Source organism: Durio zibethinus, chromosome 23, assembly GCF_047325235.1.
Source record: "Durio zibethinus cultivar Kanyao isolate XHJ-2024 chromosome 23, ASM4732523v1, whole genome shotgun sequence".
Taxonomy (NCBI): domain Eukaryota; kingdom Viridiplantae; phylum Streptophyta; class Magnoliopsida; order Malvales; family Malvaceae; genus Durio; species Durio zibethinus.
In genome coordinates this window covers 4,536,884-4,552,864 of record NC_143184.1, presented here as the reverse complement: position 1 = coordinate 4,552,864, position 15,981 = coordinate 4,536,884, and the positions used below count along the sequence as shown (strand labels likewise).

Sequence of the window (15,981 nt, the reverse complement as noted above, 5' to 3'; positions counted from 1 at the left end):
TCTTCAAACTTGAACTGACAATCAAACGGGGGAAAGACAAATCTCAACAACATTAACAAACTTATACATATGGATCTTACCTTTATGGTCACAACGCAAAGCCATATAACTGGATCTTAAAAATTGACACAAAGAAATCATAAATTTGGTCATCTCATTCATTTTGCAACTGATCTTTGTTTTTCATTTAAATTTGAATATGTTGAAATCGTCAGGCAATTATTGCGTACTCTTAGATATCAATTTGTGCTATAATTCGTTCACCAATATTAGAAAAATTACAAACCATCACATCAATTTTCTTAAAAAAAAAGAAAAGAAAATAACTCTTATGTCAAAGTGAATAGTAAGAAAATTCACAATACGTGTACAACGTACCTTAATTTAAGAATGTATTAGTTGGGGTAGTTGAGTTACGATATAACAAGTATTAGTAGAAAGTTTACTTGTATAACATAAATCTGACATTAACCATGTATGAAATTCAAACGGCCAGTGATTTTTTAATCGTCAAATGGCTTAAGATAGTCTGTTTTGTAACCACAAACAATTTGATAATGGTGTCCATATATTGCCATTAGCCATGTTAGGACTAATCCGTTTGCTCCCCTTGCTCCGGATCAATAATAATGGTGTTTCGTCCTCACGAACTAAAGGCACGAACATACCACGTAGAGCAAAAGAAATTACGTATGGATATCGTTGTCCATAAAAAAAATAATAATAAGTGGGGTGGGGGGGCAGAGAGCTTTGGACCTTCTATTTTGCCTTAGTCAATTAGCCGAAGGATTTTTTTTTTTTTTTTTACCATGAACTTTGACAACAAGTTCAAGCCCGATGATGGAGGCACTAAGATTCTCATGATCCATAGCTGTAACACTTGGGTTTTTCATTTTACCAAGTATTATTATCTTTGCAGGCAGCTTTTGGCCATTTTGTTCTGTTTTCTTATTATTTGTATCCAACTGATATGTGGACTCTAGCCTGGTAGCCAGCCTAGTAGAGAGGTTTTATAGGTTTTAGCTTTGGTTTTAGGGTTTAGACTAAAGTTTTCATTTGGGTACTAAGGAGACAAAATTGTTGAACAGTCCAAAAGCTAGAGGACATAATTAGCTTAAGACACAAACTGTTACTGTCAATTTCGTCAAATGGTATTCTCAACCAATCAAAAGATTTTTCAAGCTTATTATATATTTAAATTTAGATTTGTTGATTTCATGATGATAAATTTGCAATCTCATTTCACCAATAACAAGGGTAATTTTTTTTTCACATTTCACATTTTCAAAGTTAACCATACTTAATTGCATCACAAATTTCGCAGTTCTTTCTTTTTTTTTTAAATTCTATTTAATTGAAGCAAGCTATATGCTTATATTCCGAATTATATACTTATACACGGAAAAAAAAGTTCAAAATTTTGTCTTTCCCATAAAATGAACCTTGTTTTTTCCTTTTTTTTTTTTTTCTTCTCTCTGTTTAAATTCACATAACAAAAACCACTTTCACTGACTTTTTTTTTTATTTTTTTTAATTTTTCCCCCAAATTTATTAAGCCTAAAATGAAACTTTAAGCAACAGAAAAATGTGGCACTTTTCCAAAACCAGGCATTACTCAGACCAATTATAATGTAGGATGTTTTCTACTCCATTGTCCTGACTCAAAGTGTTGTAGAAACTGACAGCAAGAATGTCACGGACGTCGAAAAATAGCATAAAACAATCAAAGAAAAAGGATAAAAGACACCCGATCGTCATGTGCTCCACAAGAAAATTACATATCCACATTGTCTTGTAGCCAATCTGCGGAGCTGTATTTTACCATCCAAGTTGCCAACCACAACATTCTTTTGACATACACCTTCTCTCTCTCTCTCTCTCTCTCTCTAAGTCCCCACCAGCGCTTCCTCAGCATAAAACTATTAAGCCTTAATCGTGAACCTCAATTCTTCTCATAGTTCTCTCTCCCTCTCTCTCTCTCAGTGCATTCATTAATTGAAGTTTCATAATTAGAGAATTGATACCAATTCAATCATTCAATGGCTTCCCATTTGTTACCCGGGGGAATATTGTTCATGGTCTTCATGGCTTATTTTTCTTCACTAGCCTTATCTTCATCTCAGGTACATGTACTATACTCCACCATATCAGCTGCACCGACATTCTTGCCAAGTGCTCCTCTAGCATCTTCTCCTAGTTTACCCCCAGATATTCAACCTTTGTTCCCTACTCCTAAAGGTATGGCACCCTCTCCAACTGATTCATCACTGCCTACAATCCCTTCAAGCCCCAGCCCCCCAAATCCTGATAATATTTTGCCTCCTGCTCCTGGTTTTGCACTTTCACCTTCTGCCTCTTTGCCAGCATCCAATTCAGTTTCTCTAACTTCAGGCGGAGCTCTAAAACCAACATTGTTTCTTGGTTTGCTGGTATTTTGCTTATTGCAGCAGTTTTCTGGTGTGTGAGGTATTCTTGGTAGCAGCAGCTTTTTTATGTTTTTTTTTTTTTAATATTGCTTGATGTTAGGTAAATGAAGTGTATGGCATTGTTGCGAGCTGTGATTAGATAATAATGTCATATATATAAATACATGACAAAACGGTACATATTGCTTGGGAAGTTTCTCTATCTAGTGATTTGTGCATGTGGATTTGGTCGTACGCTGGCTTTAACTGTTCTCGTTTCTTAATCTAAAACTCTAAATCACTAGAAATGTAGCATAAAGATTTTTGGGTCACCAATAGGAGCTCTGTTTTGGTACAAAGTGCTTATATAATTAGCAAAAAGACTACATTAAGTTGAACTTTTGTCAGGTCAAGGAAAAGAAGAATAAAATTCGAACAAACGAATAGCAAAAACAGATCACTTTCTCAAACACATATTAACTAAGTTGAGTTCAAAGGGGAGGATTCCCCCACATCCTTCCATGTACAACAACTACTTCTAATCTGAAATGCTATGTGTATATAGACGCTACTAGTTGCCTGAATGTTATGTAACCTAACTAAAACCACAAAGCAACAATACTAGCACGAGACTTCTGAGATCCGTTAAATAACATCCCCCAAAGTCCTCCCTTTAATTTGCCGAATTCAACGGGACTCCATTTCCTTGAGGATTCATTTACAACACTCTTCTTGAGCTCCATATTCTCATCCTTGAGCACTTGGACAGCCAAACTCAGTTGTCTGATCACCTCTCTCTTCTCTTCATCTTTTTGCATTAATTGAACCTTCTGAATGTTGTTCTCTTCCTTAAGTTTCTCTACTTCTTCCTTTAACTTCATCACTTCATCATCACAGACCTCACTTGAAACTTTTTCTGTTACTTCTTTGTCAAGTAGGGGTCCATCTTCCTTGTCAACATCTCCTTTTATTACTATATCTAATTCGTATTTGTCTTCCGGCTCAGGATCCTCAACTTCTTCCTTAGGTTCAACTTCATGTTCAGGGTCCTCAACTTCAGATTCAGCATAGTCTTCAGAATCAAAAGTCTCGGAGCAGCTATCATAGGTTTTTTCAGTCACATTTATTGTCTTCTCTGAGCGGTACTTCATGGAAGAAAAAGGGGATCCCAATGTTGTTACGAGGCGAGTTCGAGGGTCTGACTTAACTTGATCATATCGCTCAGCTAGTGATCGGTGGGCTCGGTAGAAATCTCCAATCAAGCTAATCAGCTCAGGCCGTTTCTTGTAATACATTTCTGCACGTTGAGCAAAGGAATCTGCATCTTCCTCGATCAGCTTTAGCATTTCCTTTGTCTTCTTGTCCAGCTCTGCCCTTGATATAAACCATTCCATCATTTAAGCAAATGGAAAGAACAAACAAAGCATGCTAAAAGCAATTCATTTTCAGGAAGTTCAAAAGTGTTCAATGTTACTGTTTCTCTCTGGTAATCTCCTACATGGAAAACATAATTTTCTGTTTGTTCAATCAAGCAATGATCTTAAATGGCAAGTATATACAAAGAGAGGGAGAAAAGAGAAAGCAGAAAGAAATGCTGCTTAGAAAAGAAAGCAATAAGTGCTGATTAAAATATGAGCACACGGTCCTACCCGCTTTTTCACTTCTTACAGAACCTATATTTTGTTCTTTAGAATCATCCTTTTGTAATTAACCTGATTGCAATGGGTTCAATTCATTATTAGTTCATAAGAGAATTGCTTTGAGAGGCCTAATGACTTGAGCTGCAAAGGTACCCCTAAAAGTTAGTTGGAAAGAGGAAAAAGAGGGAAAATAACAGAGCTTGGTGGGATTTCAATTTCGGGGCCCTATACATTGAGGGCCACCCATATGTACACACCAAAGCTTGTCAGATCTCAGACCACAGAAATTAGAACAACCCTTCAAACCAAGGTCATGAAGCCCCTCAAAACTGGAACCACAGGCCACTCATTCGAGTACCAGCACATCATGTCTTTGGACCTACACCATCACCACATCTTTGGCTAAAGGTCAGAGTCCAGTACCAAGCAATTCCAGGTTGTTAGCCAGTCCAATACCAAGCAATGTCAGGTCTCTAATTTCAAAAGTTGTATCATGAATCCTAGAACTAGACTCAACCCTAGCTTCTGTTGAAATTTTGAAAGAGATATAGGATTATGTGTACAGCAAGAATACCGGGTATTGTCTACCCCATATTGTACTCCTAGAGTGAAAATAAAAATGTCTCACATTAAAATAACGACATCTCAGGTTTCCATTAAGTCTACTGGTGTCCCAGAAATTTTTTTTTTTTTTTTTTAAAGGCCTTTACTGGTGGAACCTTCTGTTTCCCACATATAGTGGCTAATTAATCAAAAAGAATAAGGCCCTACCAATCGGGCATCTTGCAGTCACCAAAACCTTCTTTAGAATTACTTAGTAATGTATGTTAAGTACTATTATTAGTACAAATTAATTTGTTGTTCCCAGTCCTCACCTTTTCCATCCAACTCTCATGAATCCATTGCAGTCCCACCACATTAATATCTTATTTTTATCTGAGAAAAAAGTGATCTACCACCTCAAGGTTAACACACAGTCTTCTCACTATTTCATTTCGCTTATAAGTCAAACTTTTTTACACGCCTATAAAGTGACACTGTAGAAAAAGCAATTAAAAAAACTGAAATATTCAAAAAAGAAAAAAAAGCACATGCCTCCCCAACGGTCAAGAAACAAGAAACATCAAGAAAGCTTCAATAATAAAGAAACCTTGTATTTCCAACTGCTAGCAACAAATGCAGGTGTTATAGCACAAAAAGAAAAAGAAAAAGAATATCTGAGATAGTAAAGTAGAAAGTAAGATGGGTTTTACCAGAAAGAGTGGATTGAAGCCATGGAGAGCGCTTTGAGCCGTTGTGATGACTATCAAACCACCACCACCGTGATGTTTCCATCTTGTTCATCATTTCCACCATCTCTCTCGTCTCCTCTTTAACTTAACATAAAAAAAAAAAAAAACCAAAGGTCAAAACTTAAAAAGTTGAAACTAACGCCTAACAGACAGTTTCTCAAAGAGAGAAGCGTCAGATTTTACAGTAAAGAATGACAAAAATGAACGGATAAGAAAAAAAAACTACCCCTCCTTATGCTTGTAAAGGCGACAAAACAAGGAATAGTGTAGGCACGAAAACGAGAATAAAAAGGCTAATATAGTCAATTTAGACATAAAAAAAAGGCGGAAATTTCAACATTCAAACCTGTCTGTCATACACTAAAACCAACTTAACACTAAAAATTTACCAACACATAGAAAATTAAAGACAGAAAAGATTTATATGGAAAGAAATCTTCTGCTTCAATCTACTGGACCCTTACAGAATTCGGTTTGGATTGTTAAAGTCTTATTCCCACCAATAAAATACAATCACTTTTAATATGGGAGAGACCTCACTGTAAACTGACTTCCATTACTGGACAGAGTTTTAACTTCCAAGTTCACTAAACCAAAAGGAAAGAGAAAGAGAAAAGAGAACCCTTTCTATGCTGCTACTCAAAGATTCAAGAAGAAGGGTTGCTGCAAATAGATGCATATAGAAGGTAAAGAGTTAGAAGAAGGCTACCCAGAAAAAGACTTATTGGTTGTCAGGTTGAGAGAAAACGAGAGGGAGCGTTCCTCTTTTGTCTTGCTCTCTTTCCTGCTTTCACTCAGGACTCTGACTACTGATAAAACTGAGAGATTGACATTGAAGACATATATAGTTTTAAATACGATTTCCAATCACTTTTCACCACGTGTTAAAGGCCGAAGATTTCGCATGCTCCAATGCCGTGGGAAAAAAAATTATTAATTGAAAATCACTTAATTCCCTTCAATTGGGCTTTTCCCTCTTCACCAAAGTGTCCTCCATTTGCATCTGCCGCCCCCACCCAAAATTTTTAAATTGTTCTTTCTTTATACAATTAATAATCACAAGTTTAATTAAACTTGTGGAACTCGGCAAAGTCTATTTGGGTGAGTTTTGTTGGGTGGGGGTGGAGTCTCAGGGTTGGGGGCAAAGTCTATAATTTGGCTGTTTTTCAGAAAATTAAATTGAATTGGATTGGGTTGTTGAAGATGGACATCATGTGGAGCGTACCCTGGGTTTATAAATAAAGCAGAAATTTTCGATTAACGGTCGAAAATATCAGAGACAGAAGCCAGAACCTCCCAATTCTGATTCATGAATGAAGCCAAAAGTGGTTACTTAAATAATAAAGAGATTCTCCCTTGACAACTGGTCGTCTCGCATGAATTAAGAAAGAAATATTAAATATTTAATGCCATACTTTGTTGAGAATTAGGACAAATTAAATGCCAAATATCAACATCTGGATCTTAATGGAGCAAAGTGTTTCACAAACCCACTTCAGAATTCCTCGTCCTCCACCTACACTGCTGTTACTGACAGCCATTAAGAAAAAAATCTTAACCTTTCGATATTCTTACTCTTGCTCAACAAAAATGGGAAAAAAAAATCATAGAATAGTCATTAGCAAAGCAATTCTCAAAAGTGTTTTACAAGTACTCTAGGAGAATGTTTGATTTGAGATAATTTATTTAAAAAGTTATGATAGTTTTTGTTCAATAATTATATCATTTTATTTTATAATAATTTAAATAATAATTTAAATTTTTTATATGACAATGATATTAAATCACTGATTAATAAAAATTATTATTTTAAACAATTTAAAGAATAAAAAAATTTTATGTCATTTTTAATATTATTTTTATCTAATTTATTCTCATAAAAATTAACAATGTCTCAAAAAGTTGATCTCTAAAAATTTAAAATTTTAGTTTTTTTAATCACTTATTTTAAAAACAATTTTGTTTTAAAATTATATTGACTAAAAAATAATAAATTTATTTAATAAAATTTTTAAAAATTATTTTTATCAAAATTGATTTATACTTTATAATTTTTTATAAAATAATATTTAATTATTTTATAAATTATTTATTTAATAAGTATTAAATATTTTTTTATAAAATTATTTTGGATGTTTTATATTATATAATTTATTTTTTCATATAATACTAAATAAAGCCAAAATTTTCAATAACAGTCGAAAATATCAAACAGAAGCTATAGAACCATCCAATTCTGAATCCTAAATGAAGCTAAAATTGTCGAATTATACTAAAGAGATTACCCTTAACAACTGATCGTCTGACATGATTTAAGAAAGTTGTAAATTAGGACAAATTAAATGCTGGGTTTTGCCAATCCCGGTTAGTTTATACATGCAGAATATTGAATATTTTACACGTTGCTGTTCTCAGGGTAGACTAAGAATATTTGATTAGAGAACAGCCAGATACAAGGATCAATGCCTGCAAATCATTTTTCTTCACATGCTCATCGATTCAAGAGACTTCATGACTCTCTGGCTTCACAAAACATTCCTTGTAACTACATTCTCGCCACTTCTAAGCATTGAGGTGGAATGTTACAAAGCTAACCTACATAATTCTGAATCGAGGAAGAGAGTAAAAACATACCATCATCTCTCTGCTGTCACTTTTTCCCCTATTCTGTATCGTTTCTAATCCCCATATGCCTTATATTGCATTCAAAATTCAGTGTATTGTATTTGTAATCAGTGAAGAAGTGGTTCGGTTGGTGAGCCAGGAGCATCTGGCGCAAAACCTCTCCCACCAAACAAAGGACGCATGACACTATCATCAAACTTCCGCCAGTAGTAGTGGACAGTATTAGCCGGGGTAGTCAGGAGCATGCGTAGGCTGGTTGGACGAGGAATGTTGTTGCCACCCGTTTCATGATCTGCGGTTTGCCCGTTGGCAGTAAGTGGTGGGTCTGTCATCGGCTTATATGGAAAAGATTCAGAGGACGTGGTGCTGCTTAGGTGCTTGCTTGACAGAAGCAGCCTTATTAGAGGCTTTGTCATTAATCCAAACACCTGAAACAGAAAAAAAAAAAAATCAAAATCAAAATCAAAATTTTAAGTAACGAACATTACTGGTTAAATTTTATGCAATGTTATTTTGGAGCAATCTTCCAAAGATTTGGTAATAAACACAGCAAATTGCCAGGGGTAATTGTAGTTTTAGAGACAAGCAGGAGCCCAGAGTCATTACTTATTCAGCAGCTCAAAAACAGAATGTTATGCATAAATCCCTGAATAAAGTGGTAAGATATCAAATCTTTGCATGCGTTAGTGTAAGCATGGTTATTGACTTAATATCAAGGAAATAAAATGCTATTGAGGAAAATGTTTTAGAAGGAATCACAATAAATAGCGACATAAAATTTCCAAACTATCAAACCTTGAGAGAGGCGTAAGGTTGGAGAGAAACCCGGGCATTAGAACAACCCATTAATCAAGATAAAATTTTTGTTAACAATCTTATCATTACTGAGAAACAGTCCCAACTTAAGGATAAGTCCTTACCACAGTACTGAAAAGAACAACAGAGATGGTGCTGGTTATCATAATGGCATTTCCAAGCAATTGAGTACGCCCCGATCTAGTAAACTGCATATAAATCAAAAAATAACTTTCAACTTAGGGAGAAAGAATGAAAGTGAAAGAAAAATAATTAAACAAACTAGGTGGCTATGTTCCAATTATTTGATTCCATGCATTCAAATAGAAAAGGATGCAATCCTTTACACAGAAAAGAATGTCAGTATAACATGCCAAAGCAGATGCAACTGGCAATGACAGCAATAAATGCATAGGGGTTGCCCAACAACTGACAAATTTTTGGTACAGATTTCTCAATTTACAAAACAGCATGATGCAGCATTCCTCTTAACATGCATCATTATTTGGTCTGGCACTTAGATACCAAATTTAGCTATATTTTTGCCCTAACACTGTAGGCATTATCTCCTCTCACGAGGCATACAATTCAAGCCAATTCATGCTGAGAAGATGAAAGTTCTATCTTATTACTATCATCTTACACTGATGCCAAAGACACTGTTTGAAAAGATTTGTGTTCACCAACTTTTGGACAATAAAATCCATCAAACTGCAGAAGTTTTGATGTCATACATCCTATCACCTAAATTTACCTGATTATAAGCAAGTGCCACAGACACAGAACCTCGCATAAGCCCTGCCCACCATATTGTAACCTGTTTGACTTGAATATGTCAGAGCATCAAGTATGTCAGAGGGAAGGAAAACTCAAAACATAACTCTCAATACCAACCTGTTGGTTCAATGTAAATTTGTCACTCTGAGACCTTTTAATTAGATTGGATATAAAGGATAGAGGGAAAACAGAAGCCGCCCTTCCGAGTAGAACTAAACCAAGCAGTATTGAACTCACCCCAGCAGATGTTCCAGGACTACAAAAACAAACAAACTATCAAAATTAAAACCAGCTACTGGGAGGCATTGATTTGATATTCAAATTACAAACAAACACAATGATAACAGATGCACATACTATATTATACTATCTTTATCACGTGACATGATATATTGAATTTCTTGAGATGGTTAAAGACGACGATAAAAAGAGTCAATAAGTTAAAATTATATATGCAACAGCGTAAGACATGACAAGACAAGATCTAATGCAAATCCCCATTGGCCAAAATCATAGGCAGTACCTTTTGATAACAACTTGCCACTTCTCAATATCCAAAGCATCCATACCAACATACAGGAAGATAAAAATCTCTGATATGAAAGATAATGTTGCAAAAGCATGCCTGCAATGATCAATAGTCAGCACAAGAATGTCAAAACATGTGTATTTGGGTTTCACAAGGGGTAACTAAAGAGAAAAAAGAAAAGAGAAAGAAGAAAATTATAAACAGAAAAAAAATTTCAACATTTGGGAAGTAAATTTCAAATTAACATACTTGGTGGTGATTCTTGAACCTTCAGTCACATTATGCCAGGTGTAATGTGACATAACAATCCCACAAAAGAACACTGTAAGAATGCTGCTCAAATCGAACAACTGAAAAACAGAATACAATTGCTAACATTGTTATCAAGAAAACAGGGATATGACATGCAATGTAAAGACAGTACCTGAAATATTACAAAGTTAGATCCTTAGGCACAAGAGTCATTAAAGAGAATACTTACTTCAGCCATCATATATGAAAGGTAAGCCATGAGAATCATGAGAGAAACTTCACGATCAGTAGAATGCCTGACATTTGATAGAACATTAGCTACTTAGTTTGAAATGAAAAGGAAATGTTATTCATATAGAGCCTTATGATTCTCATGCCATGCGGAAAGACAAGATGACAACAGCAAGCCATTGAGCAAGGACAGAGTGAGAACAACAGATTGTGATGAGAGTCCTAAAAGATAGCATTGTGGTAAGAATTCTTAGTTTTTGAGCCACCAAGAGCTCTGCCTAACATTGTAATAAAACAAGTATACCTAAATTTATCACCCATAAGTTAATAATCCATGACAAACAATCTATTATGTGAAAACCTAGATTGGTGACTTTGCCAATCAGTTCCCCATTCTAGACAATTGCTGACATCAATAAATTTGCAAACATTTGACAAGAAAAAAATTATCAGAGCTTGTCAAAGCCCTGAACAGAAAATGCCTACCAACAGAGTTGTGGACTCCAATCCACACAATGAAACACTCTAACATAGAACTGAACTAATACTACCAACTAAAAGTTGCAATCATTTTCATTTTTAACACAATGAAGTGATGAGCCACATAAACAGGGATAATAAAGTAACTCAAATTTCCATCATAAAAGATAAGACAACAAGAAAACTTAATCATTTGCCCGTGCCTGCCAATGTACAATTTCTTTATGATGTATGCACTTACTAATCCGACCTGCAAATGAAATTGATGTTATGTTAGATAATATAAAATAAATGCATGTTTCTAATCTCAAATAGCCTAAAACCCTTGGAAAAGGGATGGAATCAATATGTGAAGTTATTTATAATGAAAGAGAATGAAAGATACCACACAGCAGACTTAATAACGCAAAAAAAATTGCAATAAGGCAAATAGCATACTCAATTTGTAATCAAAGCGCAAGTTTTCTTGGAGAAAAACAAAGGATAAGACCTCTTTATGGTTCAATTCAACATCAAGCAGAAAAGCCTAGAGTTTCTAAAAATAACTTAAAGCCAACAGCCAGTTTGTGATAATCTAAAGATAAACAGCTCGTTGTGATGGTAATTGACACTATTTGTTTGAGTAAACCCTAATTATGTGTAATCACAGTTTAAGAGAAGAAAAAAAATACAAGTCTAGATTGTATTGAACATTGACTTAATCATCTCTTAGGTCTTTCTTTGGAAAGACTAAAGTTAGAAATCTCCTTGACACAACCGCTTTTAATCCTTGTAAATAAATGGAAAATTTGCTGCACTTTTTTCAGTTAATTGACTGGTCATATAGGTCTGATACCAGTTTTCGCTTGATGTGTAAAGATTAGAAAGATGATTTTTTGTAATGTACCATTGAACTTAAAGTGTGAATTGAGCAAAACAAAGAATATAAGATCAAATGATGAAACAAATTTTGCAACCAGGAAAACGATAGGAAGACACATGCATGGAAAGATTCAAAAAAGAGAAAGAAAGGACTCACCGCTACTCCTAGCAATGTGCTTGTAATAAAAAAGTATAAGAAGTTTCCCATGAATTCCATAAAAATGCTTGAGGTGATGTGAGAGAGGTCAAATTTCTGAATTGCATTAAAAAGTACAATTGATGTGGCATCATTTACCACACCTTCGCCAAAGACTATACTGTATAGAAGAGGCGTCTCATCCTGATTAAGAACCTGTACAGAAAATACAAGATTTATTACACAATGTTTGTTTAACTATTCTTTTCACTTTCATAAACCGAATAAATATGTATACCTGCAAAGTGCAAACAGAATCTGTGGCTGAAAAGATTGCTCCAAGTGCTAAAAGAAGAAAGTAATCTTAAGAGTCAAGATAGTCATACAGAACTCAAATGAAGCAACAAGTTTAATTAAATAATAACTGTGATGCCTCTAATAAACGTATAACAAATCATTATGAAAAGTAATCTCAGACCTGGTTTTATGAAAAGCATGTGTCTGTGTATGTATGTGTGTATGTGTGTATGTGTGTGTGCATGTATTTTGCATAAAATATCTCACCTCCTATGAGATGAAAAAGTACATGGAGTATACTAATTCCAAAGAAAAGATATTAAGAATCATTTGTTCCTCAGCTTCATATTGCACGCCACTTCAAAATGCAAAGATAAATAATCTGACCCCAAATTTAAATGGTATTTTCCTATACACAACTGTGTATCAGTTGAAAGTAAGCTTTTAACTAAGAAACATCAGCAAACTATTAATTAAAGATGTAGACATTACCAAGATAATCTCCAATGTCCAAGAAACCAATATCCAATTTCTTAAATAACTTCATGGTACCTGAGACGAGATAATTATAAAAGTTACAAAACTATTAGCCTCAAACACACTCTTGCCTCGTACTAATCAGGGAAAAGATAAATTGACAACCAAAAGGAAGTATTTACAATCGGTAGGAACTTGCAATAAATGCAGTCAATCTTTGTTTTGAACTAGTCCTCATTTCTGACAAACAGTGTGTCATGCTGAGATGCCGATTACAAATGTAAACGAGCAATTGAATTTATTGAGGCAGTTTCTATAATTAAAAAAAAAAAAAAAACCCATTCATTTAATTGAACATTATCATATGAACACCTTGAGAGCATCAAATGTTTTATATTCCTTGGGAAATCCTGACAATATAACCATAATGCAATATATCATTAAACAATGTGTATAAAAATGCCAGAGAAGTTAATCCTCAATTTCACTTAGAGGCTTGTTATACTTGTATGCTTTCGAGGTGAGCAACCTAAAGAACAAACTTCTAAGTTTTTCATAATCAACATATCTTGAAGATAATCCTCCCTTTTCTAAATGAAAAACATAGCCATCAAATCTAAGGTTTGATGCCACCTTTTAAGTAGTAGTAGTCAACATTTGGGGGACTAAAGCATAACAAGGTGCCTAGTCAGAAACAAACTTTGAATCCAAACCCTTGAACATATTATATATAAACAGTATGAATAGATGCATGCAAATACATTATACCTGCAACAAGCAAAAACAGTCAGTTGCATGAGGCTGAACAGGTCCACACATTGTTTTTATAGATGCATGAAATTGAACAAAAGTGGAGAAATTTTCTTCAAAACTAAAATATGTGAAAAAGTTTGGACATACCTATGGATATGATGACAAACGATATCAAGGTACCAACAGCACCAAACAAAATGATCGTCACGAAGTTATGGAAAAATTGCTTCTTTTTGACCTGGAATCTGGTGGATTAAAAAAAAAACAGATTATAAAACACATCTTTACCACGATAAAAAGATGACAAGGGCAGGAGGAATTTCAATTTTCAAGAAAGACAGTAGCAAATAAAAGTGAATAAAAGTAAAACAAGCCTGACAATTAGTTTCCACACCCTGCAAGAATTTTGAACCTTACCCGGCATTGAATATGATAGGAGGAAGAAGATATATAAAGAAAAGCTCCTCATTAAATACTAGAAGGTGTGATCTCTGTCCTTCAGTGGTAAACAGAATAACAATACCAGTACAAAGACCCTGCAATCAATACCAAAATGACCACCGAACAAAAACCATTAATCTGCATTAATCCAGACCTAACATAATAGCAAGGTTAATTAAATAAGGAGTAATTTGAAGTTTGAACAACTCACAATGGCAAGCGCAATTATCGACTCATTAAACCATCGATTTTTCTCGAGAAGATGACCAAGTACAATGCAAGAGCAGAGGAGTGCAACAAATAAAGTAATAGAATCCACTGGAGCTTGGTCGGGCTCCAATGCCATCCCTGAATTCTGGGGAAGAACGAAGCCCCAATTAAATACCCCCAAATATCTGCCTCAGTTTAAATAATTCCACCGCTACAAACAAAAAGATTCAACACAGTTCTTCATTTATTAAAATTAATGATCATATCTCGTTAGAATAATAAATTAAAATACTAAAATAACTCTTCACTAACAAATTAAAGATAATACCAATAACAACCATTAATAATCATTTAGGTGCTGCAAATCATTATCATAAAATTAAGCGTTAAACCAAAGAAACTGCTAGATTTTTCTGTTTGCTTGCCGTACAATTTTAAACTAAGGAAATTTTTTTAACCAAAAAAAAATTTGTAACGACTTTGAATGACACGGGGGAAAAATAGACTGAAGTCAATGCAACGATTTGACCAAAAATAACATTAAATTTTAAAAATATTCTTTTCTTTATTCTTTTCCGCTGCTTTGTCAGAAACCAAACAGGATAATGAATCAACACTGTAAATCACAGAATAAGCCTGGAAACAACAATTTGATCTAACTTTCTTACGCTACTTTCTCATTGCACTTTATATTTTAAAAAGAGACGGGTATTAAGAAAACTTAACGGCTAAGTATCGTTTACTTCTCTCAGCATCTAAACAAACAAAAGGAAAAGGAAAAAAACAAAAACAAGAAGTAACTTACCACGAAAATACTAAGAAACTTCGGCGAAAGCGAAAGAAATTAAAGAGGATCACTGTTTTTTTTTTTTTTTTGGGTAAATGAGAAAGAGGGCTCTCAAACAAAAAATGAAAAATAACACGAAGCAGAGAATTAAGTAGGAAAGCACCTGAAGGGTGAGGATGCGAATGTTTCGTTTTATTGGGAAACGTTGCAAATACCGGCACGAGACGAATGAATTGATGGACTTTTAGAAGCTGTAGTTGCGGACACGTGAGGCGTTGGACTTCCCTTTATTTTCTACCGTACGATCTTCAGATCGAATATCATGAGGAATCGTGCAGAATTAAGGTTTTGATGTGAGAGCCTAGAGCATCTTGGTGTGGACTCTACGCTAACTTTTATTCTTTCCATACTTTAAAATTAATATATTCCTTTATAAAAAATTAAAAGTACTTATTTGGTTTGGGAGACAGCCAAAGTCAACTTGGGGAATTATATTTTACTTACTTTGACCTTCTTCACTTTACCGACTTTTTTTTTTTTTTTTTTTTTCAACATGGGGAAAGTTAACATACTTTTTAAAAATAATTTTTTACATATTTATTAATAAAATATTCTTTTTTTAATTTATATTAAAATAAAATTTTATTTAAAATCAAATTTTGACATTTGTTATAATAATGCCAATTGATTTTTTTTTTCCACATGGAAACTAATGTGGCTTAAAAAATTATTTTTTGAAACAAAATTTTAATACTTTTTTCTAAATTTTTAGTTTTATTCCCATCAACATCCACATCCTAAAAAAATTTTATTTATTTATTTTAATTTAAAAATTTTATCTACATCATCAAATCACATCAATTCTCAAGTCGACAAAAAAATTTTAATTAGCATTCACTCTAATAAAAATCAAGTTTCCACATAAAATACAAGTTTATATTGATATAAATAAAATATTAAAATTTTATTTAATATAATAAAAAATAAATACTT

At 33.8% G+C, this 15,981-nt stretch overlaps 3 protein-coding genes across 8 annotated transcripts; 1 reads left to right on the top strand and 2 right to left on the bottom strand.

Annotated features, from left to right (window-relative positions):
- Window positions 1-1,873: 1,873 nt before the first annotated feature.
- Window positions 1,874-2,710, top strand: LOC111314177 (uncharacterized). Its single transcript, XM_022915298.2, has one exon. It carries the CDS (start codon window positions 2,040-2,042, stop codon window positions 2,463-2,465), a length of 426 nt encoding a protein of 141 aa, XP_022771033.2. The 5' UTR covers window positions 1,874-2,039; the 3' UTR covers window positions 2,466-2,710.
- A 139-nt stretch (window positions 2,711-2,849) lies between these two features.
- LOC111314175 (protein NETWORKED 3C-like) lies at window positions 2,850-5,421 on the bottom strand. 4 transcript variants are annotated; one of them, XM_089752241.1, is made up of 2 exons: window positions 5,299-5,421; window positions 2,850-3,899 (listed from the first exon to the last, which is right to left on the bottom strand). In XM_089752241.1, the coding sequence occupies exon 2, from the start codon at window positions 3,800-3,802 to the stop codon at window positions 3,005-3,007; it is 798 nt and encodes a 265-aa protein (XP_089608367.1). In that variant the 5' UTR covers window positions 3,803-3,899; window positions 5,299-5,421; the 3' UTR covers window positions 2,850-3,004. The 4 variants fall into 4 exon arrangements, with proteins under 4 accessions (XP_089608367.1, XP_022771032.2, XP_089608366.1 ...); XM_022915297.2 differs by having other exon boundaries at window positions 2,850-3,779; window positions 5,299-5,414; XM_089752240.1 differs by having other exon boundaries at window positions 2,850-3,774; window positions 5,299-5,409.
- Window positions 5,422-7,604: 2,183 nt separating this feature from the next.
- LOC111314174 (sodium/hydrogen exchanger 1-like) lies at window positions 7,605-15,305 on the bottom strand. 3 transcript variants are annotated; one of them, XM_089752237.1, is made up of 15 exons: window positions 15,152-15,305; window positions 14,203-14,412; window positions 13,968-14,086; window positions 13,698-13,795; window positions 12,813-12,872; window positions 12,322-12,368; window positions 12,045-12,239; window positions 11,230-11,276; window positions 10,545-10,611; window positions 10,313-10,413; window positions 10,058-10,159; window positions 9,652-9,790; window positions 9,512-9,574; window positions 8,883-8,966; window positions 7,605-8,390 (listed from the first exon to the last, which is right to left on the bottom strand). In XM_089752237.1, the coding sequence occupies exons 2-15, from the start codon at window positions 14,335-14,337 to the stop codon at window positions 8,070-8,072; spliced, it is 1,578 nt and encodes a 525-aa protein (XP_089608363.1). In that variant the 5' UTR covers window positions 14,338-14,412; window positions 15,152-15,305; the 3' UTR covers window positions 7,605-8,069. The 3 variants fall into 3 exon arrangements, with proteins under 3 accessions (XP_089608363.1, XP_022771026.2, XP_022771027.2); XM_022915291.2 differs by having other exon boundaries at window positions 15,007-15,153; XM_022915292.2 differs by lacking the exon at window positions 12,813-12,872 and having other exon boundaries at window positions 15,007-15,153.
- Between the last annotated feature and the right edge of the window lie 676 nt (window positions 15,306-15,981).

What these genes read in the sequence shown, in the direction of transcription:
- LOC111314177 (XM_022915298.2), top strand. Translation starts at nt 2,040, where the DNA reads ATGGCTTCCCATTTGTTACCCGGGGGAATATTGTTCATGGTCTTCATG.
- LOC111314175 (XM_089752240.1), bottom strand. Translation starts at nt 5,401, where the DNA reads ATGGTGGAAATGATGAACAAGATGGAAACATCACGGTGGTGGTGGTTT. An exon ending in GCTTCAATCCACTCTTTCTG is followed by an intron (nt 3,775 to 5,298) that starts GTAAAACCCATC and finishes TATCAAGGGCAG; the next exon opens with AGCTGGACAAGAAGACAAAG.
- LOC111314174 (XM_089752237.1), bottom strand. Translation starts at nt 14,337, where the DNA reads ATGGCATTGGAGCCCGACCAAGCTCCAGTGGATTCTATTACTTTATTT. An exon ending in ATTCTGTTTGCACTTTGCAG is followed by an intron (nt 12,240 to 12,321) that starts GTATACATATTT and finishes TTTTCTGTACAG; the next exon opens with GTTCTTAATCAGGATGAGAC. An exon ending in AATTTACATTGAACCAACAG is followed by an intron (nt 9,575 to 9,651) that starts GTTGGTATTGAG and finishes CAAGTCAAACAG; the next exon opens with GTTACAATATGGTGGGCAGG.